Here is a 27,479-nt window from a genome sequence, read left to right as displayed (position 1 = left end):
AACAGCTACATAGTACTCCATTGTGTAAATGTACCAAAGTTTCTTTAATCAGTCATCTGTTCTGAGGCACTCAGGTTTTTTCCAGATTCTGGCTATTGTGCTGCAATGAACAGTGCTGCAATGAACAAACAAGTGCAGATGTCAATTCAACTATACTTTTTTGCCTCTCCGGGATATATTCCCAGGAGTGGTGTTGCTGAGTCAAATGGGAGCTCACTTTCTAATTTTTTGAGAATTGTCCATACTGTTTTCCAAAAGGGCTGAACCAGTCGGCATTCCCACCAGCAGTGGAGGAGGGTCCCTTTCTCGCCACATCTGCACCAACACCAGTTGCTTTTGTTCTTTTGGATGTGGGCCAGTCTCTGTGATGTGAGATGATATCTCATTGGTGTTTTGATCTGCATCTCCTTGATGATTAATGATGTAGAACATTTTCCCATGTGCCTTTTTGCAATTCAGATTTCTTCTTTGAGAAAATTTCTGTTCAATTCGTCGCCCCATTTTTTGATGGGGTTGGATGTTTTCTTCTTGTGGAGTTTTACCAGTACTTTGTATATCCTTGATATCCACACCTTGTCAGATGTGTATTTGGCGAATATCCTTTCCCATTCTGTAGACTGTCTTTGTATTTTGGTCACTGATTATTTTGAGGTGCAGAAGCTTCTTAGTTTAAGATAGTTCCATTTGTCTATCTCTGCTTTCACTTGCTTGGTGAGTGGCATGACATCTTTGAAGACACCATTAGCTTCAATGTCATGGAGGGTTTTGCCCACTTTGTCTTCAATGTACCTTATGGATTCCGGTCTGATGTTGAGGTCTTTAATCCATTTTGATCTTACTTTTGTACATGGTGTTAGGCAGAGATCTGAGCCCATTTTTGCATGTAGCTGTCCACTTTTGCCAGCACAATTTGTTAAAGAGACTTTCCTTGCTCCACTTCACATTTCTTGCTCCCCTGTCAAAGATTAGATGATCATATGTTTGGGGGAAGATGTCAGTATATTCAACCCTGTTCCATTGGTCTGCAGCTCTGCCTTTGTTCCAGTACCATGCTGTTTTAATTATTACTGCTTTGTAGTAGAGTTTGAAGTTAGGGAGGTTGATTCCTCCAATTTTCTTTTTCCCAAGAATTGATTTAGCTGTTTGTGGGGTCTTATTGTTCCATATAAATTTCAGGAGTGTTTGTTCCATTTCTTTGAAGAATGTTATGGGTATCATTATGGGGTATCACGTTGAATTTGTGCAATGCTTTGGGAAATATTGCCATTTTGACAATGTTAATTCTCCCAATCCATGAGCAGGGGATATCTTTCCATTTTCTCGGTCCTCTTTTATTTCCTGAAGTAGCGTTTTGTAGTTTTCTTAGTACAGGTCCTTTACTTCTTTAGTTAAGCTGATTCCTAGGTACTTGATTTTGTGGGGCACAGTTGTGAACGGGATTGTGTTTATCATGTCACGTTCTTCTCTCTCAGTATTTGCGTATAGGAAAGCTATGGAATTTTGGGTATTGATTTTATAGCCTGCAACTTTACTATACAAGTCTATTGTTTCTAGGAGTTTCTTGGTAGAGGTTTTAGGGTTCTCTAAATATAGTATCATACCATCTGCGAATAGTGAGAGCTTGATTTCTTGTTTTCCTACCTGAATGCCCTTAATATCCTTTTCTTGCCTATCCGCTATTGCAAGTACTTGCAGTACTATATTGAACAGCAGTGGAGAGAGTGGGCAACCTTGTCTCATTCCTGATCTTAGAGGGAAGGTTCTCAGTTTTTCCCTACTGAGGATGATGCTTGCTATAGGCTTGTGGTAGATGGCTTTAAGTATTTTGAGAAAGTCCCCTCTATACCCATTTTGGCGATGGTTTCTATTATAAACAGGTGCTGGATCTTGTTAAAGATTTCTCTGTGTCTATTGATATGATCATACGGTTTTTATCTTTTCTTTTGTTGATATGATGGATTATGTTGATTGATTTCTGAGTATTAAACCATCCTTGCATCCCCAGGATGAATCCCACTTGGTCATGGTTGTGATCTTTTTGATGAGTTGTTGAATTCTATTTGCTTGTATTTTGTTGAAAATCTTTGCATCCATGTTCATCAGGTATATCGGCCTGTAGTTTTCTTTTTTTGTGGTGTCTTTGTTTTCTTTTGGTATTAGAGATATATGGGCTTTATGGAAACTGTTTGGAAGAGTTTCTGTTTCTTCAATTTCCTGGAAAAGCTTGAGAAGAACTGGCAATAGGTCCTCTTTAAATGGAAAAATTCGCTAGTGAATGCATCTGGACCTGGGCTTTTGTTTTTGGGAAGACTTTTGATTACAGTTTCAATTTCCTTGATGTTAATAGATCTATTCAGGTACTCTAGATCTTCTTGATTCAGCATTGGGAGATTATAGGAATGCAGGAATTTATCCATTTCTTCTAGGTTGTCTTGTTTTGTGGCATACAGACTTTCAAATTAGTCTCTGATGATCTTATGAATTTCTTTGCTTTCTGTTGTGATATCCCCCTTCTCATTTCTGGTTCAGTTTATTAGGGTTCTCTCTCTCTTTCTTTGCGAGTGGTTTATCTATCTTGTTTATTTTCTCGAAGAACCAGTTCTTGGTTTCATTGATCTTTCGAATTGTTTTTTTGGGGGGGGTCCATATCGTTGATTTCTGCTCTAAGTTTTTTTTTTTATCTCGTTTCTTCTGCCTGATTTGGGCTCCTTTTGTTGATCCTTTTCTAAGCTCTTGAGCTGTGAAGTCAATTTGTTTATGTGGGCCCTTTCCTCCTTCCTGAGAAATACTTGCAGAGCTATAAATTTTCCCCTTAACACAGCTTTAGCTGCATCCTATAGGTTTTGGTAGCTTGTGTCTTCAGTCTCATTTTTTTCCAGGTATCTTTTGATTTCATCCTTGACTTCCTTCCTGACTCATTGAGTTGTTTAATTTCCAGGTGTTTGATTTGATTCTCTGTGTCTATGTGTGATTCACTTCTATTCTCAGTGCATCGTGGTCTGAAAAGATTGTTGATACTATTTCTATCTTCCTGATTCTATTGAGATATGTTTTGTGTCCTAGCACCTGGTCTATTTTGGAAAATGTTCCATCTGCTCTGGGAAAGAATGTGTATTCTTTCTTTTTGGGGTGTTAAGCCCTGTATAGGTCTATAAGCCCTCCCTCTTCTATTTTTTCCTTCAAAGTCAATGTTTCCTTGCTGAGTTTTGTTCTTGTTGATATGTCCAGGGGCTGGAGTGATAGCACAGCGGTAGGGCGTTTGCCTTGCATGCGGCCAACATGGCCGACTCGAGTTCGATTCCTCCGCCCCTCTCAGAGAGCCCAGCAAGCTACTGAGAGTATCTCGCCCACACGGCAGAGCCTGGCAAGCTACCCGTGACATATTCAATATGCCAAACACAGTAACAACAAGTCTCATGATGGAGACGTTCCTGGGCCCGCTCGAGCAAATCGATGAACAATGGGGAGGACAGTGATCTATCCAGAGGTGATAAGGCGATGTTGAAGTCTCCGACCACTATTGTGTTGCTAGCAATGTCCTCCTTAAATATGTTAGCAGTTGTTTTAAATATTTAGCTGTTCTCTCATTAGGTGCATGTACATTTAAGAGTGTGACTTCTTCCTGTTGTATGTATCCCTTGATGAATAGAAAATGGCCTTCACTGTCCCTTATAATCTTTTTTAACCTGAAATTGATGTTGTCAGATACTAGTATGTCACCCCAGCTCTTTTGAGGGAGCTGTTTACTTGCTGGATTGTATTCCATCCTTTAACTTTGAGTCTGTGTTTGCTCTGACTGTTGAGATGAGTTTCTTATAGACAGCAGAATGTTGGGTTCTGTCTCTGAATCCATTTTGCCACTCTGTGTCTATTAATTGGTGAATTTAGACTATTGACATTGAGAGAGATTATTGTTATGGGGTTCTGTGTCATCTTTTGTAAGGGTCTGCTGTGCTTGTAGGGTTTGTCTTGTCTAAAGTAGCCCCTTTAGCCCTTCTTTTAGGTTTGGTTTTGAGTCTATGAAATTCCTGAGCTGCTGTTTATCTTGAAAATAGTGTACCGTTCCTTCGAGTTTGAGTGAGAGTTTAGCCGGATAGAGTATTCTCGGTGAAACATTCATTTCAGTGAGTTTTTTTGCTATATCCCACTATTGCCTTCAGGCTTGGAGGGTTTCCTCTGATAGATCTGCTGTGAATCTAAGGGGTGCTCCTTTGTATGTGATTTCCTTCTTTGACTTTGCTGCTTGCAGTATTGTGTCTCTATCCATGGCATCCATCATTCTTACTATGATATGTCTTGGAGTGTTTTTGTTAGGGTCTCTTTTAGCTGATACCCTTCCGGCTCCTTGAATCTGAATAGCTGCATTGTCCAGCTCTGGGGATTTTTCAGCAATGATTTGTTTGACCATTGCTTTTTCATTGGGATTATTTCCCTGAGCTTCTGGTACTCCAATGATTCTAATGTTGTTCCTCTTGGAATCATCTCCTAGGACTCTGATTTGCTCTAGAGCTATTTTGAGGTCTCTTGACATTGTTGTTGCTGTTGGCTTGGTGCAGCTGATCTTTCAGCTCACTGATTCTGTCTTCAGCTGTGGCCATTCTACTTTTGAGGGCACAGACTGAATTTTTTATTTCATCTATGAAATCTTTTATTCGTGACATTTCTGTGCTTAGCTTTCCAATTTCTGCTCTCATTTCTTCCCATAATTTCTTGATTCTTTCTGTCATGTTTCTGAATATTTGTCTGACTGTTTCATTGAGTTTATTGAACATCTTCAATACTTCATATCTTAATTCTTTCTCAGAGAGGTCTTTTAGGTGAGTAGCACCTACTGAGGCCTCTGGACTCTTTAAAACATCCTCCCCATGTGGTGGGGATTTGCGTTGTTTCTTCATGTTGGTGTGGAGGTATGGAGACTAAGATGTTACACTAGATTTCTTGGTCTGACTAAACTGCCTGCTGCCATGTGAGTGTTGGCCTGCCTAAAATCAGGCCACCACCAATTCTACTGAAACTACGCCCACTTCTGAAGAGTCCACGCCCCCAAAGGTACCATACCGCTTGTGTGTGTGGGGGGGGAGGGGTACCAGCTGGAGGGGAAGATTGGCACAGCTTTGGGGACAAACAGGAAGAGGCTCAGGGCTGGTGGGCAGCCCAAGGTCCTAGAGGACACCAGCGGTGCTTGCACGAAGAAAGCCAATTCCCGAGTTCGAGTACTGGCAGCTTAACTGACCTGGGAGGGAAGAAGTTTACCCAGCATTGGGGACGAACAGACAGAGGCTCAGGGCTGGTGGGCGACCCCGAGTCCTAGAGGCCACTTGGGGCGCTTGCGCGGAAAAAAGCCAATTCCCGGGTTGAGTACTGACGGGTTAACTGACCTGCGAGGGGAAGAAGACCAACGCAGTGTTGGGGACAAATGGGAAATTCATACATTAAGGATCTTGACCTTTTGTTTGCAATACTTGTCTTTTCCTGATTTGGCATTTATCTTTTAGTTTTTATGATTTTACTGACTTCAAATTGTTTTAAACCTTAATGTAGAAAAATCTATTCCCTAGGATGTCATCTATTGTTTATTTCCTTAGTAAAACCTTCTGTAGTCTGAAATCAGCGTAATTTTCATCAGTGTTTTCTTTTAATTCTTAACTTTTTTTGAATTGAACTTATTAAACTAATCCTTTCATGTTACATTTTGTATTATGCTACAAGATAAATATCTAAATTAATAACTTTTCCTAATAGTTGCAGCTTCTATGCTTCATTACTGATTCATTCTTTTCTGAAATTTAATGGAGTATATATAATATAGATTTATTTAAAAAAATCAGAAAACACTAATAATTGAAAGGGAAGAACGTGCTCATTTTCTTTCCATTCTGAGCAGAGTGAGAGCATTTTATTTTGCCCCGCAGGGGATCTTCTTTATAGATGTGTGCAGATATTTCTTTTCCAAAGGGAATCATATTGCAATATTGGTTTGTAATCTGATGTTTTCCATTCTGTAATACATCACGATTCTCTTTCCATGTCAATCAATATACTTTTACAGCATTATGTCCTAATTAACTTGCCACTGAAATATACTATACATTCAGCAAAGTGCGCATTTCCTAAGTGTCTAATTTTTATGTAACATACAAAGTTTTCAACTAAATGTTTGCCTGATTTATATGGAATATACCCATAATTGACTAAGTTAAGAAAAATATGATTAGCACCCACAAATGACTTCAAATAAACTTTTCCAGTCACATTCCTGTCTCAGTGATGGCCATTGTCCTTGTATCTAAATTTCTAAGAGTAGAGATTAATTTAACAGTCCCTTTGTAACAGCTATAATGTAGTCTATCACAAATAAGTGTATGCTAATATACTTGTTTAAGTGTATGCTAATAAACTTGTTTGGAGTTAAATTGTGTCTCCCACTTTCTCAAAAATATGCTGATGTCCTAACTCCCACCATCTGTGAGAGTAACCTTCTGAAAATATAGGATGTTAAAGATGTATGCAATTTAAGACAAAGCCATTAGGGTGAACTCTAGTCCAATGGGACCAGAGCAGCTTGCTATAGGAAAGGCAGATGGTGATAGCACAGCTTTGAGTCCACTAATACTAAGGACTGCAAGACGCTTCAGAAGAGCTAAAGAAGGATTCTACCCAGAGGTGTGGATGGAACACAGTTCGGAGACACCTTGACTTCAGGATGTAGCATCTAAAATAGGGAAAGGAGAAAATTTCTGTTATTTTTTAAGTCACATAGTTTGCAGCACTTTGTTATGACAGCATACGTAGTTGATACTTAACACAATCTTGATCTATTTAGAGCTTTTCAAGAAAATGTTATTTTTTTAAAAAATTTTTTATTTATTGAATCACCATGAGAACAGTCACAAAGTTTTTCAGTTTAAGACTCAGTCGGTCATACAATGATAAAACACCCATCCCTTCACCATTGTACATTTTCCACCACCAAGAACCCCTGTATACCCTCCTCCTTTTTCTCCCAATGCCAGTGTGGCAGATTTCCACTTTACTCTCTCTCTGTCTACATTGATCACATTCAATACCACAAAAAAAGACCCAACATTGTTATTTGGAATTTTCTTCAATATTCAGACCTGCCAAAAAGACATCATTAGATAATTTGTTTTCTATTGCTGGTTATGAAGATCATGTGATGTTGCGCAGCCGCTATTGTGGCCACGCGGTTTTGGATTTCTGATATTCTAGTAATAAGTCTGGAGGTATTACTGGTAAAAGCTGCTGGGTTCTGAGATTGGTTTGTGTGCCTCTGGGATCATGGTCATTCAGGAGCTGGAGTAGGCGTTCATGGGTGACACCTTGAGCCCTTCTCAGAGCAGGGAACAGGGCCGGTTCCACCCCACATCCCATGAGGCCCCGCATATCTCATCACTTCAGTCTCATACCTGGCTGTCCATTAGACTCTGAAAGATGATGACCACCATGCCACTGCCACCAGAGGGAAAAGGCCGAGGGACAAACACCCTTCCTCTCCCGGGGTGGCACAGCACCATAGTTTAATGCACAGTCCAGATGCATTTCTGCCAAAAGCTGGTGGTATCCAAGATTGGTTTGCGTGCCTGGGATCATGGAGCCCAAGGAGGCATTCCTAGGTGGCAACTCGGGGCCTCATCAGGGTGGGGAGAAGGGCCGGCTCCACCCCCCATACCATGAGGTCTCACGTGCCTCGTCACTGCAGTCTCATACCTGGCTGTCCATTAGGCTCTGAAAGATGGTGGCCACCATGCCGCTGCCACCAAGGGCAAAAGGTGGAGGAACAAACACCCTTCCCCTCCTGGGGAGGCATGTTTAATGCACAGTCAGGCACCATAGTTTAATGCACAGTCCAGATGCATTTCTGTTTGGCATTATGTTTTGCTCGAACTTTCCCACTACCATTCAAGCATGCCTTCCAGGGACAGACACTAGATCATTTACTTTCCATTGCTCACTTTGCATGTCAGGAAAGGTCTGTGGCTGCGCGGTTCAGAGGAATAGTCATGGTGCCCACAAACTGGATCCATGCTTGTAGGAGCTCATGGTCGCCGGGATTCCATTTGGAGAAGGTGGGGAGACTGCACGTGCCTCATCTGGGACCTCCTGGCGAAATTGGCTTGGTATTCGACCCGGAGAATTCTCCAGGTGTTGTGGTGCCCGCCGATCAGGTTCCTTGACTGCTGTGTGTGCAAGATGGCCGAAAATGTTATTTTTATAGTGCTGGGAATCTCTTCAACAGGACACAGTTTATATTCAACTGGATTTCTTATGGCCTGCTTGAATCTTTATACCATTTTGATATTAATAATAAGTAAAATTCTATTTTACTACTCTGAAAAGATCTGTGTGTGCTATTACTTGTTTAACAGATGAATGTTTTTGTTAACCTTTACCATGAATTTGTAAGGAACTGTATAAAGCCAATGAAATTTATGAAAGTGACATCTGCAGTGAGTTTAGGCTTCCTTTCAGAATGAGGACATGTCTCTGTTTCTTTCTGAGTCTTGCTTCCCATTATCCCCAGAGGGACATGGAGAGGTCAAGAGGAATAGCATCGAGCAGTCCAGATGACCTGCTGAGTGGGCTTTGGGAAACTGATTAAGCATTGCTGGCTCAAATATGGGAGAGGTAATCGGAAAAGGAGGTAGGATAAGTTCTGAGCCAGCCCTGGGGATCTTCCAGGAATCCTTGATTTTTTTCTTTCTCATGACACTGAAAGAGAAGTCTGCCGAGAGAACAAATTTGATTACAGTGGAAAATAAGCTGATTTAGTGAATTTGTCAGACAAGAAGATTTGTGGCTGGACCCTAGAGGCAAGTATCATGGGAAGATGGCAAATTGAGAACAGGTAACAATATATGACCTGTTCTGGAGATACATGAGGGCTAGACTAAGTATCAGGGTCAGGGATTCCTATCTGGGCTCTGAGTTACCTTGGGCTAGTGGCCGCCCTCATGAATATCTGTTATCTTAACTGTTGATGTGAGTTTGCATATGAGTAGACCTAGAAGGCCCTCCTGGGCTGTGTTTCTCTGACACATTTATTAGAACATTATAAGAATCGCATGATTGAAAAAAGGCCTGAGATATTAGAAACTTCCATGTCTAAACTGAAGGATGTAATTCTAGAATAAGAGAATGAAAATGTGAAAATTCAAAGTGCCTTAAAGGCTATTCCTTTGAGTGGAAAAAGAAAGAAAAGAATCCGAAGTAACACAAGGACATTGAACAAGGGTGACTGACGTCTCCAAGAAAGAGTGTTCTAAGCAAGTTCTTTTGATCTGGTTTGGCACAGCTCCCTGGGAGGGCAGAGCCTCTTGGACAGTGACTTTCCTGATAGGTAGAATGAAGCAAGATGCTTCTGTCCTGGCCTCTTACCTGGCAGAAGAATCTGATCAGAGTGGAAATGTCCAGGTTATTGGTCTCTTTCAGTTCACAATAATGAAATAAAAGTTACCTTGTTGGAATTCCAGATTTTGTATTTAATAAATTTCCCCTTTCCTAAAAATCTTTTAATATTATGTATTTTCTCTAAGCCAAAGTATTTCTGTCATAAAAGTAAAAATTCCAAATGGACGGACTCTTCACAGAACATTCAAATGGCCCATAGATGGAATCGTCATAGGCCATCTGCTTCTCAGATGGGGGTGGAGGGCATTTACTGATACATCTGCCAGACACTTGTATGGTGGGACATAGTCCTTCAATAGGGTCCTCAGTAAGGTGTGCCAGACTGTTCCTATTTTCATTATTTCATTTCTCCCATGAGGATCCTGAGATAATAATTCTTTCCCATTATGCCTTCCTGATTCCAACCAGCTCTAGGGGTCATCAGAATTTCCCTACTCTGAAGGTCAAAACATCTTCATTCTATTAACCCCATTGCTAGCTTTCAGTACTGTTCCTTTCCAGGTCTTTGTAGAGAGGAAAATTTTAAGCACTGTGTTACAGAAAATTATCAATATGGCTTTAAATATATCTTCTATGTTATCCACCTTTTTCTAATCAGAGACTTGTGTGGCATCCTGCAGATTACATCAGGATTTATGTGTAGTGTATATGATAATGCATGTAGCAGAAGTGGGGGAGGTTGTCTACCATGTTGTTAATCATTAGAAATAATCTATAGCTAGGGAACACGATGAGTTGGAACTAATGTCTCCATCATCTGAGCCTGACAGCGACATCTAGAGAGATTAGAGGTGACTCCCTCTCTTGTTAAGCCTTCTGAGACTAACCCCTGACCAACAAATGGACTCATCCACAATAAACCTGAAGCCTGGAAAGAACCTGCTCATGACTCCAGATTTCTGACTCTTAGAAATTCTGTGAGATAGCATTTTTATTGCTTTAAGCTGCTACATTTGGTAATTTGTAATCTGTTTGTAGTAATAGATATGAATGAACACTGTGCTCGTAGATGTTTGAGTAGAAATAAAGTCAAGAAGACATACAATGTGTGCTATGACCTCATATGTTATGTGAAACAGCAAAGCAATACCTTGTTCCCGGGTCTGTCCTAGACCCCTGGGTTCCCCAATTCACTTGATAGTAAGAATCAACATTCTTTAACATGCTGATTGTTAGGATACTTCCTATGTTTAAGGTGAACCAAGGAATAAGTACATTTAACTAGCAGCTAAGATTATTGTTATTCCAGGCAAATTTGAAAACATTGCTGAAAAGGATTTAAAAATGAGAGAGGCATAGCCCTTTCTCAAGGAACAGTGTAAGATGGAAGCAGATTGGTACACAAAAGTGCATTTGAAGAGAAACTCCAAGAGTAAGGAATGTGTGAAAAACATTGGGGTAATCAAGAAATGCTAACTGGAAGAAATAACACAGGAGTGATATCTCAAAGTTAGTTAAGATTCCATGGAGCAAGATAGGATGATAGTAAAAGTTGGCATATATTAGATCCCTGCTAAATGCAGACATCTTTAATTAATTAATTAATGAGTCACATGAGTTACATAATTACAAAGATGTTCATGATAGGTGTTCAGTCATACAATGTTCCAACACCCATCCCTCCACCAGTGTACATTTCCTACCACCAGTGACCACAGTTTCTGTCCCGCTACCCTTCCACCCCCAGGCTGCCTCTATGACAGGCATTTCTCTCTCTCTCTCTCTCTCTCTCTCTCTCTCTCTCTCTCTCTCTTCTTTTGGACATTATAATTTGCAATACAGACACTAAAGGTTATCTTGTTTGTTTCTTTTCCTATTCTCAGCATGCAGTTTTTATCTAGAGTGATCATTTCCAACTACCATTGCCACAGTGGTTCCTTCTGTGTCCCAACTGCCTTCTCTCTTCTCTCCCAGCACCTGAATCAGACTGCCAATAGTGGATCAATCCTCCTGGCCTGTGTCTCTACTGTACTTGGGTGTTAGTCTTATATTACTTTTTTTATGTCCCACAAATGAGTGCAAACATTCTATGTCTGTCCCTCTCCTTCTGACTTGCATCATTCAGCATGATACTCTCCATGTCCATCCATTTATAACAGAATTTCATGACTTTATTTTTTCTAAGTGGTCTGTTCTTGGGCACTCAGGTTGTTTCCAGATTCTGTCTATTGTGAATACTGCTGCAATGAGCATGGAAGTGCAGATGGTGTTTCTGCTGTGTGTATTTGTGCCTCCAGGGTATATTCCCAGAAGTGGCATGGCTAGCTCAATTTTTAAGTGGCATTGGAAGCTCAATTTTCAGATTCTTGAAGAGTGCCCATATTGTTTTCCAAAAAGGCTAGACCAGTCGGCATTCCTGCCAACAGTAAACGAGAGTAACTGCAGACATCTTGCCAAGCACTTTAACTTGCCTCACCTTTTCGGATCCTCACAACAATCTTTTAGAGTCAGAGCTGTTGGTATCTGTAATTTACAAATGGGAAAGCTCAGTTTTGGTTACCACATTGCCCACTGTCACACAGCTTTTCAAACAATCAGCTGCCCCTAGAGGCCATGTTCTGATTGACTATCATGTTCCATCTCCCAGGAGACATGAGACTCAGGGATATGAAAGTGCTGTTTTATTTCTGCAAGTGGCAGGAGTCTTGTGCACACAATGGGAGAAGAGGTCCAAGGAGGGATAGGAACCATCAGAAGAGATGCTAGTACCTTTAGTGCAAGCTCAACTCATTCATTCAATAAATGAGAAAGGGGAGTTCCAGGAAGTTATGTGACTTGCCTAAAAATCACACATATAATAGGTGAAATAGACTAAAGTTCCTATATCTTAGGAACACTCCCCCTTTCTATGTAAACACAGGCATTAAACATGTATTAATCATGAAGGTCTTGCTTAAAAGATCTGAACTATTGTGTCCATGCTAACCACCATAAGTATACAATGATATTAGGTACATTCTCCTTGCCATACAATCATCACCACTGTACATTTCCAGGACTTTTATATCACCCAAACAGATACTCGGTATCCATTAAATAATAACTCCCCATTCCTCCTTTTCTGGCACACAATCATCTGACTCTCTGGTTCTACCCATTCTGCCTATTCTAGGTTCCTCTGTAATGTTTGACTTATTTCACTTAGCTTGAATTTTCTACATATATCAAAATTATAGCATAAATTAAAACTATATTCTTTTCTCCCTGACTTTTAATTGCATATCACACATAATATTTATCACCATAATTATTATATTTTTGAGGGGACACATTCAGAGATGATCTGGGGCAACTCTGGGCTCAGTGCTTAGGGATTGCTCCTGGTGGACCTGGACTAACCCAGGTTTTCAGCATGTAAAACATGTTGGAAAACATATCTGTTTAACATGCTGGAGCCTTTTGAACTATGTCCCTGACTTTCTTAACCATTGTAAGGGTAAAGTCCAGTGTATTAAATGCATGCATACTGTTGCATGACTATCTCCACCATTTAGCTCTAGATTTATTTTAATTTTGCAAAATTGAAACTCTGTACCATTAAACAATAACTCCTCCTTCCTTTACCCTTCTAGAAAAATGTCTATGGTTTTGAAAAATGTAGGAATCTCATGTAAATGAAATTACATTTGTGTTTTTGTTAGTAGCATCAGATGAATTTCCTCCCCTTTAAGGTTTGGTGATATTCCATAATGTGCATATACCACATTTTGTTTATACATTTATTCATTGGTAAGCCCTTTTACGTCCCCTTTAGGTTATTATAAATATAAAGCTATGAACCTGGAAATAATGAATATCATTTTGAGACGCTAATGTAAATTCTTTGGGTATATTCCCAGAAGCAAACTAGCTGGCTTATATTCCACTTTTCAATTTGTTAAGGACCTGTCATACTGTTTTCCACAGAGACCATATCATTTGATGTTCCCAACATCAGTGGTGGGTTCTAACTGTTCCATATCCTCACTAAGACTTACCACATCTCATTTTTAAGGTTGAAAAAAATATTCGATGGCATGTGTATACCACATTTTTTTTTAAAAAAAAAACCTCATTCATCAGTTAAATTGTTTCCACCTTTTAGCTAATAACTCTGTTAAGAATGTTTATGGCAAGTGTGTCTGAACCCCTGGTTTCAATTGTTTTGGAAACAGAATTGCGCCTCGTAGGGTGAATTTTAGGTTTAAGTTCATGAAAAATCTGAAGACTTTTGAAGGTTTCCTGTGCCCCGTCTTTAACAGCGGCCACCGGAGTCGGCTTCGGAACAGATACTGCTAGGGGTGGGGGCTCCTCCCTTTCTCTCTGGCTTCTACACACTGCTCCCCCTTTCCTCCAGCTCATTGTTTCAAGCAGGCAGTTCTTTGCGCCTCCTTTACACAAAGGTACAAGCAGCTTGGCAGGGATTCTGACCCTGGAGACCGGTGGGGCTCCGGGGGTGGGTCCTCCTGTTCTGCTGGGACGGTGTTGTGGGCAGGAGGGACATCTCCGGGTCCTTTGAAATCTAACCAGCCCAGCGGCTGTGTCGCCCACTCTGGCGGTGGCGGGCACTGGCCGGCTCAGCCAGCCGAGAAGCGCCGTGGCCCGCGGCTGCCCGCCGGGCGGGACAGGGACTTCCAGCGCCTCGCGCGCCGGCTTCCCAGCACCGAGCGTGAGCGGCCGCGGGATGCTACCTGGGGCGGCCGTTCCGGACTCCGGATCCCGGGAACGACCACCCCGGCGTATCCTCGCCGACAGCCGCTGCTTTTGCGCCCCCACCGGCCGTGCCCGGAGGCGAGGGGGCGAGTCCAGGATCTCCCCCCCCCTCCCAACATCCACACGATCCACCCCCAATCCCTTGCCCCGGGCTTCCAGACCGGCCCCAGTGTCCCCCCGGAGCCTCGCGGGCAGGCGGTCCGGTGCCCCGGGGGCGGGGACAGGCGCGGGGCGGGCCTGGGCGGGGGCGGGGGCTCTCCCGGGAGCAGCCAGCTTCGCTGCAGCCGCGGCTGCGACAGCCCAGAAGGAGCCGGAGAAGCTGGCACAGCGCAAGGGGTCCGGGTCTCCCGCTGCTTGTCGTGCGTCCCGACCCAATAAAGGAGCGGGGATCTGCTCGTCCGAAAAGCCGCAGGTACCGAGCGCGCCCTCCCGGGAGGATGCTCCAAGGTGCCCCGGGTGCAGGGACTTTTGAGTGAGGTGGGAGCTGTTTCTAGAGCACCCCCAGCGCGGGCTTATTTAGCTAGGGGCGCGGGGCAGCTCCTGCTCCAGCCCGAAACTGTATAGCCTGCGGGGGCCCTCTGGGCAAAGTTGGAAGCGGCGGAACGCGCATCAGCAGGGCTGCAGCAACGGCTGGGGCTGTCCCCGGGCGAGTGTTAAAGGATCGGGGTCCAGCAGGGGTCGCCGGATGGAAGCCGGGGTCCTCTCTGAAACAATAACATAGGAGAAAGGGTCGTTGGACGATCTCTCCCCATTTACAGCTCTTCTAATCCCACCTCCCGTTGGGAACTTTTAATTTCTCTTTGTTTCAAAAATCCTGACGCGGAGCCTCCCAGGTGGCCGGCTGGTCTCTGCCCCTTTAGAGGGGGCTGCTTACGGTGCCCCTGAGATCCCCGCCCCAGACCTGGAGGGAGTGGCCCCTCGGACGGTGGGGAGGGGGGCCGAGGTTCTGCTGTCACACCAGATAGGGACACCTCCTGAGAGGAACAGAAGAAAAGGCTCAGAAGAAGAAAAGTCTGTGCCAAACAGGGACAGGAAAAGAGGGGCAGTGAAGGGAGAGGGAAATGGGCCTGGGGCCTGAGGTTAAACTCCCTTGGGTGCAGAAGAACTTTAGAGTCAACCCCTATAAAGTTACACAAGATCCAGAAGTCTCAGACTGAGGGCAGTGGGATGTCCTAGGCTGTGTAACTGGACCGGGAGTACTTAGCTTCTTTTCCCAGAGCCTCCCTCCACAGACACCCTTCCTTTCCCTCTGCTTCTCCTGATATTTAGGATGATCTCCAGGCTTGGTTAGGGAGGACACCCACCAAAGCCACAGGATCAGGCTGAAGGAGGGGTTCTCAGGCTTCCTCTGGGCTCCCCATATCTCAACCATGAGCTTCATACCCCTTTTACCTCTCCTTGTTCTCTCATATCAGGATGGGTTGGTCTGGGTAAGGAGTCTACTACCCCTCCTTGCAAACTACTAAGGAAGTGTCAAGTGTAAGTCAGAAGCTGGAGAGGGGGTAGCAGCCTCCTCTGAAGGCAGCTTGCCTCAATGATCTCTGGCCTGGGCTTTCTCTTCTCTCTCTCTCTCTCTCTCTCTCTCTCTCTCTCTCTCTCTCTGTGTAGGGGACTAGGGAGGAAGTGCTGATCTGTTTACCTCAGGACACACCATCCGTGCAGAAGGATTTGGCTCCAAAGCACCCCTTCTAAATCACTTAGTGAATAGGCTGTAACTTCAATCCTGGGGCCTCAGCCTGGACACAGGTCTTGCTAATCTCTGTGCTTGGCTTCCTGGCTCACAGCGCACTCTGATGTGGGATCAGGAGGCCCAGTGAAAAGAGAGAAGGTGGCTGCTAAGTAGGTGCTATGATTTTTGTGCAGTGTTTGGCCAAAAGGGAGAAAAACAACTCGGGGTGCAGGGAAGGCTGTTTCAAAGGTCTCTCTCTCTCTCTCTCTCTCTCTCTCTCTCTCTCTCTCTCTCTCTTTCTCTCTCCCCCCAGTGGTATTCCAAGCTGTATTTTTATGTTCAAGGCACAGAATAAATAGGATAATGCTGCAAAACAGTGCATATGGGGAAATTAGGATAGGCCACTTCAGTACTCCCTCTCTGTCCACACATGCTCTAACTTGGTCCCTGAAGAAAAGTGCACCACTCAGTCTTCATGGAAAAGAAATAAATGGGACCCATGCCTGTCGGTCTCTCTAGCAACAAGGAGTGAGTGGCTTTGTGGTTTGGAGCTATATTTTCCCTCCCTACTTCTTTTATTTCCACACCATCACTTTAATGTCCTCTCTGAGCAGGTGTTTAATGGATCTGCTTAGATTACATGGTGGTTTTAAACTTGGCCACAACCACCCACAATCACAAGCAACTGTTTGTGTGTTTTTTCAAAGGCATAGAATGAACCCTGATACTTCGGTCCTGAGGATGCTGACAGGAACACTTTGACTTATTAAAGTAGAACTGAGTGGCGGCAGAGAGAAGAGACATCATCCTGCCAGACCTCACCCCAAGGGAATTGCCAGCAACTTTGCTTACCATCCTCTGCCCAGATGGCAGCCACCATGGGATTTGTGAAAGAGAACGACACCTCTACCTCCACCAACTTCCTTTCCATGCTCGATTCCCAAGAAGTGCAAGCTTCTCCCTTCCCATTCAACTCCAGCTACAGTGACTACGATCTGCCCCTGGATGAAGATGAGGATGTGACCAATTCTCGGACTTTCTTTGCTGCCAAGATTGTCATTGGTGTGGCCCTGGTGGGCATCATGCTGGTCTGTGGCATTGGCAATTTCATCTTTATTGCTGCCCTGGCCCGTTACAAAAAGCTGCGCAACCTCACCAACGTGCTCATTGCGAACCTGGCCATCTCTGACTTTCTGGTGGCCATTGTCTGCTGCCCTTTTGAGATGGATTACTATGTGGTTCGCCAGCTCTCCTGGGAGCATGGCCACATCTTGTGTGCCTCTGTAAACTATCTGCGCACTGTCTCTCTCTATGTCTCCACGAATGCCCTGCTGGCCATTGCCATTGACAGGTGAGTGAAGGGCACTGGGACTAATCCTTCTGTACTGAAGTTGTGGGTTGATGAGAGACAGCTCTGTCTCCATCCACAGAGTTCAAGGTTGCCCACTTACTGAACAGTAAGAAGAGTTCTAGTTTTATAGCTGCAATCAGTCTGGTGGTAGCAGAACTGCTCTTGTTCCACAGTGGGAAGACTTTCTGATCCCTCTTCTGTGGATTCAATTCTGGATGTTGCATCCATTCAAGGTCTACATGTTGATAGATAAGGGAAGGTGTAGGACAAGTTTAAGTTACAAATGAAGAGTGTCATCAGGACATTCACTACTAAGTGAATGTCACCAGACAATTTTAAAATAAGGCTGAGTATTTTTTCAAGAGGAAAGGGGAGGGGCTGGAGTGATAGTACAGTGGGTAGGGTGTTTGCCTTGCACATGGCCGACCCAAGTTCAATTCCCAGCATCCCATATGGTCCCCTGAGCACTGCCAAGAGTAATTCCTGAGTACAAAGCCAGGAGTAACCCCTGGGCATCGCTAGGTGTGACACAAAATGTTTAAAAATTAAAAAAAAAGATGAAAGGGAAAAAAAGGAACCTATGCATATCTACTCTTTTTGTAGTTCCATGAACTATTTTTGTGACCTGCTTCATACATACATACAAACATACAGAAGACTTGTTTCTAGTGACAGTGAGTAGAACCAGTAAGAACAGCTTATGGAAGCTTTTTCTTTGTTCTAAGTAGTCTTCACTTAGTCTATCACTTGTGCTAATGGGTCAGATAGTTTTTATTCTATGGGGGACAATCTCTGCAAGTTCTTCTGCCTGAAACTGGACTCTCAATTTGCATTCTGAATCCTTGTTGCAGGCTAATTAAAGTAACCTTCAGGATCAAATCAGCCTCCTGGTACTGGGATCTAAATGGCCTGCCTCTCTTTCTTTGGCCAACAGACCATGTTTGTGGCCTTTAGGGCTCTGGCAGAGTTCAATCCTCTCCCTCCCCCAGTCAGGATACCCTCAGGACAATGTCCCTGGAAGGACCACAAAGGAGAGAAAACTAGGAAAGGGCATGCCTGAGGAACAGGCTTTAAAACCACTGAGCAGTGAAGTCTTTCTTCCCAGAGAAGCACATCAGGGAGCTGGTGCTTAGACAGTCTGGGGTCTGTCACCTGAAACTGTGCTCAGAGTTGTGACCCTATGGGGAGGGTCCTCCACGTGAGTCATGGAGCCCCATAGTGTTATAAACCTACAGAAGGGGACGGAAGGAGTCAGACAAGCAGAGTGTCCTTCAGATCTGTCAAGGAAGAGCTCCAGGGACCCCATACCTGGCCATTTCTCAAAGATGCAGCTGCTTCTCAGCATGCTCTCTCTTAGCACAGGAACTGAATGGAGTATGTGGGGGTCATTTCCTGAAGCCCCACTCCAGAGAGGTGTTTTCCCACTGTGCATGGTCCCATCGCTGACAGTGGGGTTTTTGGTACCTGCCCGCTGTTTGGCAGAGTCTGCTCTCTGGGTGAGATCTGCTCTACGGTGTGGGGCCACACTTGTCAAAAGGCTAACAGTGCAGGAGAAGGGGAGTGAGGAGAAATTTAGGGCCTCATAATGCTTTGGAATAATTAAAAAATTTTTTTTAAAAAGCAGTATCTTTGTCAGTCTACTGAAGGCCTCAGATTTGCATTTCTTTTATGTTTTATTTATTTTTTGCTTTTTGTGTCACACCTGGTGATGCACAGGGGTTACTCCTGGCTCTGCACTCAAGAATTACTCCTGGTGGAGCTCAGGAGATCATATGGGATGCTGGGAATCGAACCCAGGTTGGCCACATGCAAGGCAGATGCCCTACCACTGTGCTATTGCTCCAGCCCCTTGTATTTCTTTTCATGCCAAACTCAGTTAGCCTGAAACACTGCAGGCATTCTCTTACAGCGTAGGTGTATATAATGCAACTTGGATAAACTAAGGAATGCTTACCTGGAGGATGGGCTGTGCACCCTGGAAACTGTCACTGTTTAGAGCAGGGGCGCAGCTGGACACTTGTGCCCAGTGTTGAAGGAGGACAGGGGAGAACACAGCTTCCTGCATGGAGCTGTTCAGTGCCCGTGACCATGAGCTGGTTGCTCCACTGCACTGCATTTCCTCAAGTGGTTTTTGTGATCTTTGCTTCAAGTTTGTGTTACTTTTTGGTTTTGGCATCTCATTCCTATTCTGTGGTTTAGGATCTTATTGATTATTATCTGGCCTTGTATGTTTAGCTTTTGGTTGGTGTTTCTCAAGTTTGATTTTGTTAGTTTGGAGTAACTAATTCTTATCTTGATGCTACAAATACACCTACAGTTATGAAAACACCTTTGTTTTAGTTGAATGGCATTTCTGTAGGAATAGTGTGGGCAGTTATTCTGCCTGGGCTTATACCACACTTGTGCCACATATTTGCTATGGGGTGTCATGTTAGTAATTTGATCTCTCTGCCTCAATTTTCTGTGTATAAAATGGGAATAATTAAAAAAAAACCCTGACATAATGTATGTAATTCTTTAGGACAATGTTTAAAACTGGGTATACAACAAAAGGTATTGTTGATATGATCATTTTAAAAAATGGAGTCACTATGAATTACAAAGATATCCACAATTGAGTTTCATGCGTACAAAGTTCCAACACCAATCCCTTCACCAGTGTCCACTACCTCCACCAATGTCTCCATTTTCCCAACCCTCTGCACCCCACAGCCTGCCTCTGTGTCATGCACTTTCCCCTTTCCCATTATCCTGGTGTTCCCTTCCCTAACTTTTACCCCTTACCCCCTGCCCCAGTGACTAGCTTCCTCTGAAGACCAGTTCTCCTACTCTTCTTTCTTTGCCTCAGAGCATATTCCCCCAAGACATTAATATCCCACAAATAAGAGAGTACCCTTTAAAGAAATAACAAATATATCCCTGAAAAACTATTAATTAGTTCTGATTGTGAATCTTATTGTATTAATTGAAATGATAGTTTATGTGCTATGATTTGAAAAATAATCACAGGCTGGGGAGGTGATACATGACTTTGAACCCCCGCACCACAAATCCTGTGAGCACACTGAGCCTTGGAGGTCGCTGAGCACTGTCAGGGAGCATAATCTTCCTGGGCCCTTGCATTGATCCGCTGTCCAGGTTGGTGGAAAATTACCCGGGCATGCTGAGCTCCACTTTGAAGCCCCCCAACACCTCTCCCCCTTTGTGAAAAAAGTGTCATGCAAATGTCTTAGGAATCTTGCATGACAAGATTCCTAAGACATACAGCTCTCAAGATGGAACAGAAAACTAATTTACTTTCTACCGGTTCAAACTTCTGTTTCTGTTATTGACTCCATGGTACTGCCAGGCATTTAAACCAGCAAGTCCCCTTTTTCTTGGCCATGGTCTCTTCCCCCTCACCCCCCACCCCCGCTCAAGAGTTTTGTTTCCAGATCCTGTTTCATGCACCTACCTGTTCACCTAGTACTGGACTCCCATGGTCTACTCTTGGTGTGTGTGTGGGGGGGTGTCAGGTAGAATTGCACCTACCCCTTTAGTTTTTCTTCTTGTGCTCAGGTTCACCAAGGGCTGCACTCACTTAATTGTGGTGCTCATGTACACTCTACTCCAGTGCTCGAGAAATGGGGGTCATGGTGGTACTTATGTATCTGGTGCCCAGGACTCACACTCCTGGCCACAGAGCTAGCACTTCTTTTCTTTTCAGTTGTGGGGGCCATGTAGGAAGGAGTGGTTTTGTCACACCCATGGGTATAGTGCTCAGTATAGAATTAGCTCGCAGTGTCAGGGATCACAGATAGCAGCATATCCAGACTCCATGAACTGATCCTGCTAACATCATACTCAGCATATACAGTGGCACCAGGGATCAAACTTGGATCCTTACGCTTCCAAGACTTTAGTCACTGAATCATCTGCCGATGAGTCAAAGAAAGAAGAGCAGGAGAACTGGTCTTCAGAGGAAGCTAGTCACTGGGGCAGGGGGTAAGGGGTAAAAGTTAGGGAAGATATCCACCGAATAATGTGTCAGAAACTATATCAAGTATCACAGTAGCACTGTCCTCCCGTTGTTCATCGATTTGCTCATGCAGGCACCAGTAATGTCTCCATTGTGAGACTTGTTACTGTTTTTGGCATATCAAATACATCACAGGTAGCTTGCCAGGCTTTGCTGTGATTCCAAGTATAAGATTCCAAGTATAAGACTGTGAATATGGAGAGGGGAAAATGCCTCGCTCTCAAGGAATCTAGGGATAGCTAGAGAGAACAGTCAGGCAGACAAATTAGAGGAAGGCTATTTGGGGGTGTGAGAAATGCTATCAACAAAAACAGATCAACGGTCACACAAAAACACTAAGAGTGCATGTAGAAACAGTCAGAAAGTGTTTCTGAGGGGACTGGAGCGATAACAGAGCGGGTAGGGCGTTTGCTTTGCACGCAGCCGACCTGGGTTCAATTCCCAGCATCCCATATGGTCCCCCAAGCACTGCCAGGAGTAATTCCTGAGTGAAAATCCAGGAGTACCTCCCTGTACACCACTGGGTATAACCCCAAAAGCCCCCCCAAACAAAAAGAAAAAAGAAAGTGTTTCTGAGAAGACATTGGAACAGAACTTTGAATGTCGAATGTCGTAGGGGAGAAAAGGGGGAAGCTGTTTTTAGGAATATCTATGCAAAACAAGCAAACAAAAAAAAAACAAAACAAGCATTCTAAACAAAGGGAAATATAAATGCCAAGGCTCCAAGATAAACCTGAGGGTTCTGGGAACAAAGAGAAGGTCCCAGTGACCCGAGGGAAGAAAGCAAAATGAGCCAAAGGAATCTACCATTTGTGTGTCTCCTGCTCTTGCCCAAAACCCTCAGTCCCCCCTAATAGTCCATGATCTACAAAAGAAGACTTTAGCCCCTGGGATCACTCTTCCCATCTTTCATTACTGAGGTCCATATTGCCTCCCATTCTGTGTTGGGTAAACATTGCTGCGTCCTGTTTTCTGAAAAAAAGGTTGCAATCTTTTTGAAAATCATCAGTATGACTCAACACATTTCTATTCACTCAATGCCATGCTCTGCTGAGGATGACATTTTATTAAAGTTTTCGATGCCCAATAGACTCTGTATAAAGAATTTACTGGCAAGGAAACGTTATAAAGGAAGTAGAGTTCCTGCTCTTGGGAAATTTACCATCTAGAATGAGTTGAGATAGGAAGAGAAAACAGTTATGAAACTCTCAGAGAATAAGGACAAAGTATATTTTATTTCACTTTTATTTATGGGGGGGCTCAGTGTTCAGGACTTACTCCTGGTGGTACACAGACTATAAGTGGTGCCTGGGATTAGGAGGTAAACAAAATTTGGAATAAATAAACAAGGGAAAGCCTTGTATCATCTCTCTGGCCTGTAAAGTGTAGCATTGTAGCACTGTCCTCCCATTGTTCATCGATTTGCTCGAGCAGGCACCAGTAATGTCTCCATTGTGAGATTTGTTGTTACTGTTTTTGGCATACTAAATATGCCACCGGGAGCTTGCCAGGCTCTACTGTGCGGGCAGGACACTCTCGGTAGCTTGCTGGGCTCTCTGAGAGGGACGGAGGAATCGAACCTGAGTCGACCGCATGCAAGGCAAATACCCTACCCACTGTGCTATCGCTCCAGCCCATTTAATTAATTCATTAATTTTTAATTGAATTACCATGTGATACACAGTTACAAGATTGTTCATGATTGGGTTTCAGTCATACAATATTTCAATACCCATCATTTTACCAGTGAAAAGGATATATTTTAAATAAAATTTAGGAAAGAGTAAGAGTGTCCTAGTTGTCCAACGGTGGTGAAGAACTTTAACTGCCCTTCAAAAATTGGGGCTCAGCGATGGTGAGAGAAGGGTTTCTAAGAAAGTCAGTGTTTACAAAAGCTGAGAGTTGGGAGTGCTCGAGGTACAAGCACTGGGGAGAATAGGTGGGACAGGGGTGAGGAACAAAATAGGAGCAGAAAACAGAAAAGCTGCATTACTCATGCTAGAATCTCTCCAAAGCTACTCACAGGGGGTCAGACCAGCAGGAGCTGAGAACTGGAAAAGGTCATCAGAGGTCACTGTCCCCCCTGGGATCTGGCTTTCCTCATGATTGTAGGGACACCGACACTATGTCTGGGGACAGGTTTCCTCGCATCCCTGAGCATGTGGCGGCACTGAAGAACCTTCTCTTATGTTACTTAGAATCTTGGGGGAACTGGCCAGTCTAGCCACTGCCTGCTGCCAGCTCCTCTGTCTGGATGAAAACAATGAAGGCGAGAGTCAGAACTTTAGGGAGCATTGAGATTCCCCAGTGAGCTGACTGGTAGGGGCCTAATGGTCCAAGAAATTAGTGGTTCATTCATCTGTTCCATATCAGCTAGAAGCTGCTGTGACCTCCAGTTTCTGGATTGAGTGGGTTTGGGTCCTAGGGACAAGAGGGAGCCCAAATGTTCCCCCCCTTTTTTAAAAAATCACTCCTTTCACCACTGCCACACCATGACTTCCTGGGCATGAGTTTGTCCAGCAGCCTTTACCCTCTGTTCTCTGGGAAGTGTTGCTTCCCTGTGGATCTTAGCCTGGGTCAGCATAGTGGCAGACACACAGGGTAGGTCAAGGGCTTCCCATAAACAGGGAGGAGTGGTCAATTGCCTGAGCACTTCTGGGCACATCTAAAGGCAAAAACGGTAGAAAATGACTGTGAAGGAGAGAATAAAGGCAGGGCAGGGAGAAATCACTAGAATTCTAGGAAGACCAGGGTAAGGGATATTGCTTGCTTTTGGAGCAAGAGGAAGGTGGTGGGGTGGGGTATGACTATTAGAAAGTCCACTGGATTTGGAGCAAGATGGCTTGTGCCACTGTTTCGTTCATTTTTAGCTTCACAAATTTTGACAGACTATTTAGTGTTTCCAAATCTTGATGTGATTATCTGTCAAGTGGATGTTGTCACTCCCTGACATTTTCAGTAGGGTTGGTGTTATCCAATGTTTCTTGTATAGCTCTGGAGTACATTTGTTGTACAACTTCATTACCAAGGGTGAAATTTGGTGATGTAGAGAAAGTCAGGATAATTATTTTATGAGTAGTTTCAGATTATTCCAAAGAGTAGTTTTGACTTAAAGACAAATTGTTCCAGTAAGTTTATTTTCCAATGAAGAGTGGAAAGAAAAAAATAACCTGAAGACAGACTAAGTGAGAAAACAATACATTTTGAGTTGATAATCATTTATTGTAAAGTAATGATCTGTTGCTTATATGAAGAGTCTCGTTGGAATCTCAAAGTTTCTCTGTGAGGCTGATGAAGCTGGTAATATTCCCATGTTAAGATGTTACACTGAGTCCAGAAGAATATAGTAATAGTATTCAAGTAATCATCAGAATGGGGTTGGAAAGACATAGAGGCAGAGATCTTAGTAAGAGCAAAAATGATAAACTGTTTTCATTGTGAGTGGGAGTAAGTTTGTTGTATTCATCAGAACAGAAGCATTGTGGTCTTTATAAACTTCATCATCATGTATTGAGAAAAGCGTTACCTATATCATTCCTATTTCATCCTTAAGCACTTGAGAGAGAGGCGAGGATGCCACAGATTATTGTTGTTTCTGGAGCATGTTAGACACCAGCTGGGTGTTCAGAAAGTGGAAACAATCCATCTAACTTCATCTAACAATTGAAGGTAGAAGAGCGTTCTTTGTCTTTATTTGAACACTCCAAATAACAGTCAGTGGAGTTGGCTTCCTGGCTTGTGGGGGATTGCAGGATGGAGAGAAAGAAACAGCTGGAACGTAATCAGAAAAAGAACGAATGTCCTCTTTGAATCAAAATCCCAAGAAAGATGACCTCAATGGGATTGGTTTCAAAGGAAATAGAATTGGTTTGGCATTCCTTCAGGGGCCTGTCACACTTGTTCTGAATTCTAACTGGGATAAGCTGTAGACACGCGCAAGTGTGTTTATTTCTAATGCTGGTTAGCCGTTCCTTTCCACTTCGTTTCCCATCTTTCTCCTTCTTCAACTTCCACCCCCTGCCAGACATAGAAAGTCTTCCAGGAAACCGGAGCCCAAGTATGTGCACTCTCTGGGAAGGAGGCTTTCATACTGCACAAATGACTCACAGCCCCCAGAAAGTGCTCTTTCTTTGCTCTCCTGGGCCATTGTGGTAACAGCAGTATGGTCTTTGGGTTTTGTTTTTTTGCAGAGAACAAAACAACATCTTTTTACTGTCTGGTGCTTTAAGGGTTGTGTGTGTGTGTGTGTGTGTGTTTGTGTGTGTGCATGTATATTATCAATTGACCTTCACATCAGTCATTTGAAATGTTTCTATCATATATGACCTTAAGAAAGTCAATCATTTCTTATTAACCTCACTCTTCCACCAAGAAGTTTAGCTAAATGATCATAAGCTTTTCCTTTACCTTTTCATGCAGAGCATTTTTTAGAAAAAAATCCAACATATTAATCTAATATTAATCTAATATCTAATATTTTTATAGGGTTACACTCAGAGGTGTTCTGGAGGCCAGATACTACTGGGGATTGAACTCAGGACCTTACTAGGCATATGCTCAACCACTTTATCTATTTTCTCAGTCCCACAGAAAAGTGTGTTTTGTTGTTGTTGCTGTTGTTACTTTTTTAATAGAGAATGAAGAGGATGCTTAAAATACTGATTCCATTGGAGAAGACAAATTTCCCCAACAAATCTTTGAATTATCAAATCTTTTTAGCTCTGAACTGTAGAGGAATTAGGTTGAATGGTGCTGAAAACATGAGTACTCTGGGAATAGAGCCAGGGAAAAAACTTATGGGAAGCATTATTTCTATGTTCAACAATAATTTTTTGAGTATTTACTATGTTTAAACTATGCTAGGATTTGTATATATTAGCACATTTAATCCTTAAAAGCAAAAGCTTTTGCAGATAAGAAAACAGATTCAGTGAGATTAAACAAAATTTGTCTGAAGTTGCACAGCTGGTGAGGAGTAGGGCTGGGCTTTATTTTCTAAGTTGGCTCTCTGTGAAGGCCCCATACATGGTGGGTTATTGCTCCACACATACCATGTGGTTGCCCCTCAACATTGTTAAAATCATAACATCCAGAATTTCCTTGTCCTAGTACTTGACCCCTTTGCGTTTTTGTCCTAGATATCTTGCCATTGTCCACCCGCTGAGACCCAGGATGAAGTATCAAACAGCGACTGGCTTGATCGCCTTGGTGTGGGTGGTGTCAATCCTCATCGCCATCCCTTCAGCTTACTTCACAACAGAAACAGTTCTCATCATTGTCAAGGACCAGGAGAAGATCTTCTGTGGCCAAATCTGGCCAGTGGACCAACAGATCTACTATAAGTCCTACTTCCTCTTCATCTTCGGCATCGAGTTTTTGGGCCCGGTGGTCACCATGACCCTGTGCTATGCCAGGATCTCCCGTGAGCTCTGGTTCAAGGCAGTCCCTGGTTTCCAGACGGAGCAGATCCGGAAGCGCCTTCGCTGCCGCCGGAAGACGGTCCTGGTCCTCATGTGCATCCTCATAGCTTACGTCCTATGCTGGGCGCCCTTCTATGGCTTCACTATCGTGCGTGACTTCTTCCCCACTGTGTTTGTGAAGGAGAAGCACTATCTCACAGCTTTCTACATCGTCGAGTGTATCGCTATGAGCAACAGTATGATCAACACCCTGTGCTTCGTCACTGTCAAGAACAATACCATCAAGTACTTCAAGAAGATCATGCTGCTCCACTGGAGGTCTTCTTACAAGAGTAGTAAGTCCAGTGCAGATCTTGATCTCAGAACCACCGGAGCACCTGCCACCGAGGAGGTGGATTGCATTAGACTGAAATAACTAGAAACCTTTTAAAGTTAAACTTAGATGATGTCTTTGGGACAATGATCAGTGTGCTCACACATACTTGCAAACAAAAACTCTTGGTTTATTGGAGTGTAAATGGACAACTCTGTGAGCTATGTGTTCAGAGAGTATGACTAGATAACACAGTTAGTGAATGACATTTATTATATGTCTCCTTTGCATAAAGAGTGGGCACTGGTGAAATCTATTTGTATTGATAACCTCTGGTGAAAAATGTTGGGTTAGAGTCTGAAATAAGGGAGTTTCTTGTTAATGAACCAGAATATGGATCTAAACTGTAGTAGAGGTGTTTTGAGGTGAGGTCTTGGAGCATTTCAGCTACTCATCAAATTGTGATGTAGCATATCTCTAGGATTGTTCTTAGACTTGATCTTGCTCTTAACATTTGTAAGGATGGGTCAAAAATACAAAAAAATAGTTCCTAACTCCCTCATTCCCCTCCGCCTTCACACACACAC

The 27,479-nt window shown here is 43.4% G+C and overlaps 1 protein-coding gene across 1 annotated transcript; it reads left to right on the top strand.

The window, feature by feature from the left end:
- Positions 1 to 16,656: 16,656 nt before the first annotated feature.
- On the top strand, positions 16,657 to 27,134 carry PROKR1 (prokineticin receptor 1). Its single transcript, XM_056128046.1, has 2 exons — positions 16,657 to 17,141; positions 26,298 to 27,134. The coding sequence occupies exons 1-2, from the start codon at positions 16,657 to 16,659 to the stop codon at positions 26,992 to 26,994; spliced, it is 1,182 nt and encodes a 393-aa protein (XP_055984021.1). The 3' UTR covers positions 26,995 to 27,134.
- Positions 27,135 to 27,479: the final 345 nt, after the last annotated feature.

Source organism: Sorex fumeus, unplaced genomic scaffold (genome assembly GCF_029834395.1).
Source record: "Sorex fumeus unplaced genomic scaffold, SorFum_2.1 ptg000006l, whole genome shotgun sequence".
Classification (NCBI taxonomy): Eukaryota; Metazoa; Chordata; class Mammalia; order Eulipotyphla; family Soricidae; genus Sorex; species Sorex fumeus.
The sequence above is the reverse complement of the archived record's forward strand: the minus strand, read 5'-3'. Positions and strand labels throughout refer to the sequence as shown.

Coding starts and splice junctions, on each gene's coding strand:
- PROKR1 (XM_056128046.1), top strand. CDS start 16,657: ATGGCAGCCACCATGGGATTTGTGAAAGAGAACGACACCTCTACCTCC. Junction 17,142..26,297: donor CTGGCCATTGCCATTGACAG/GTGAGTGAAGGG, acceptor TTTTTGTCCTAG/ATATCTTGCCATTGTCCACC.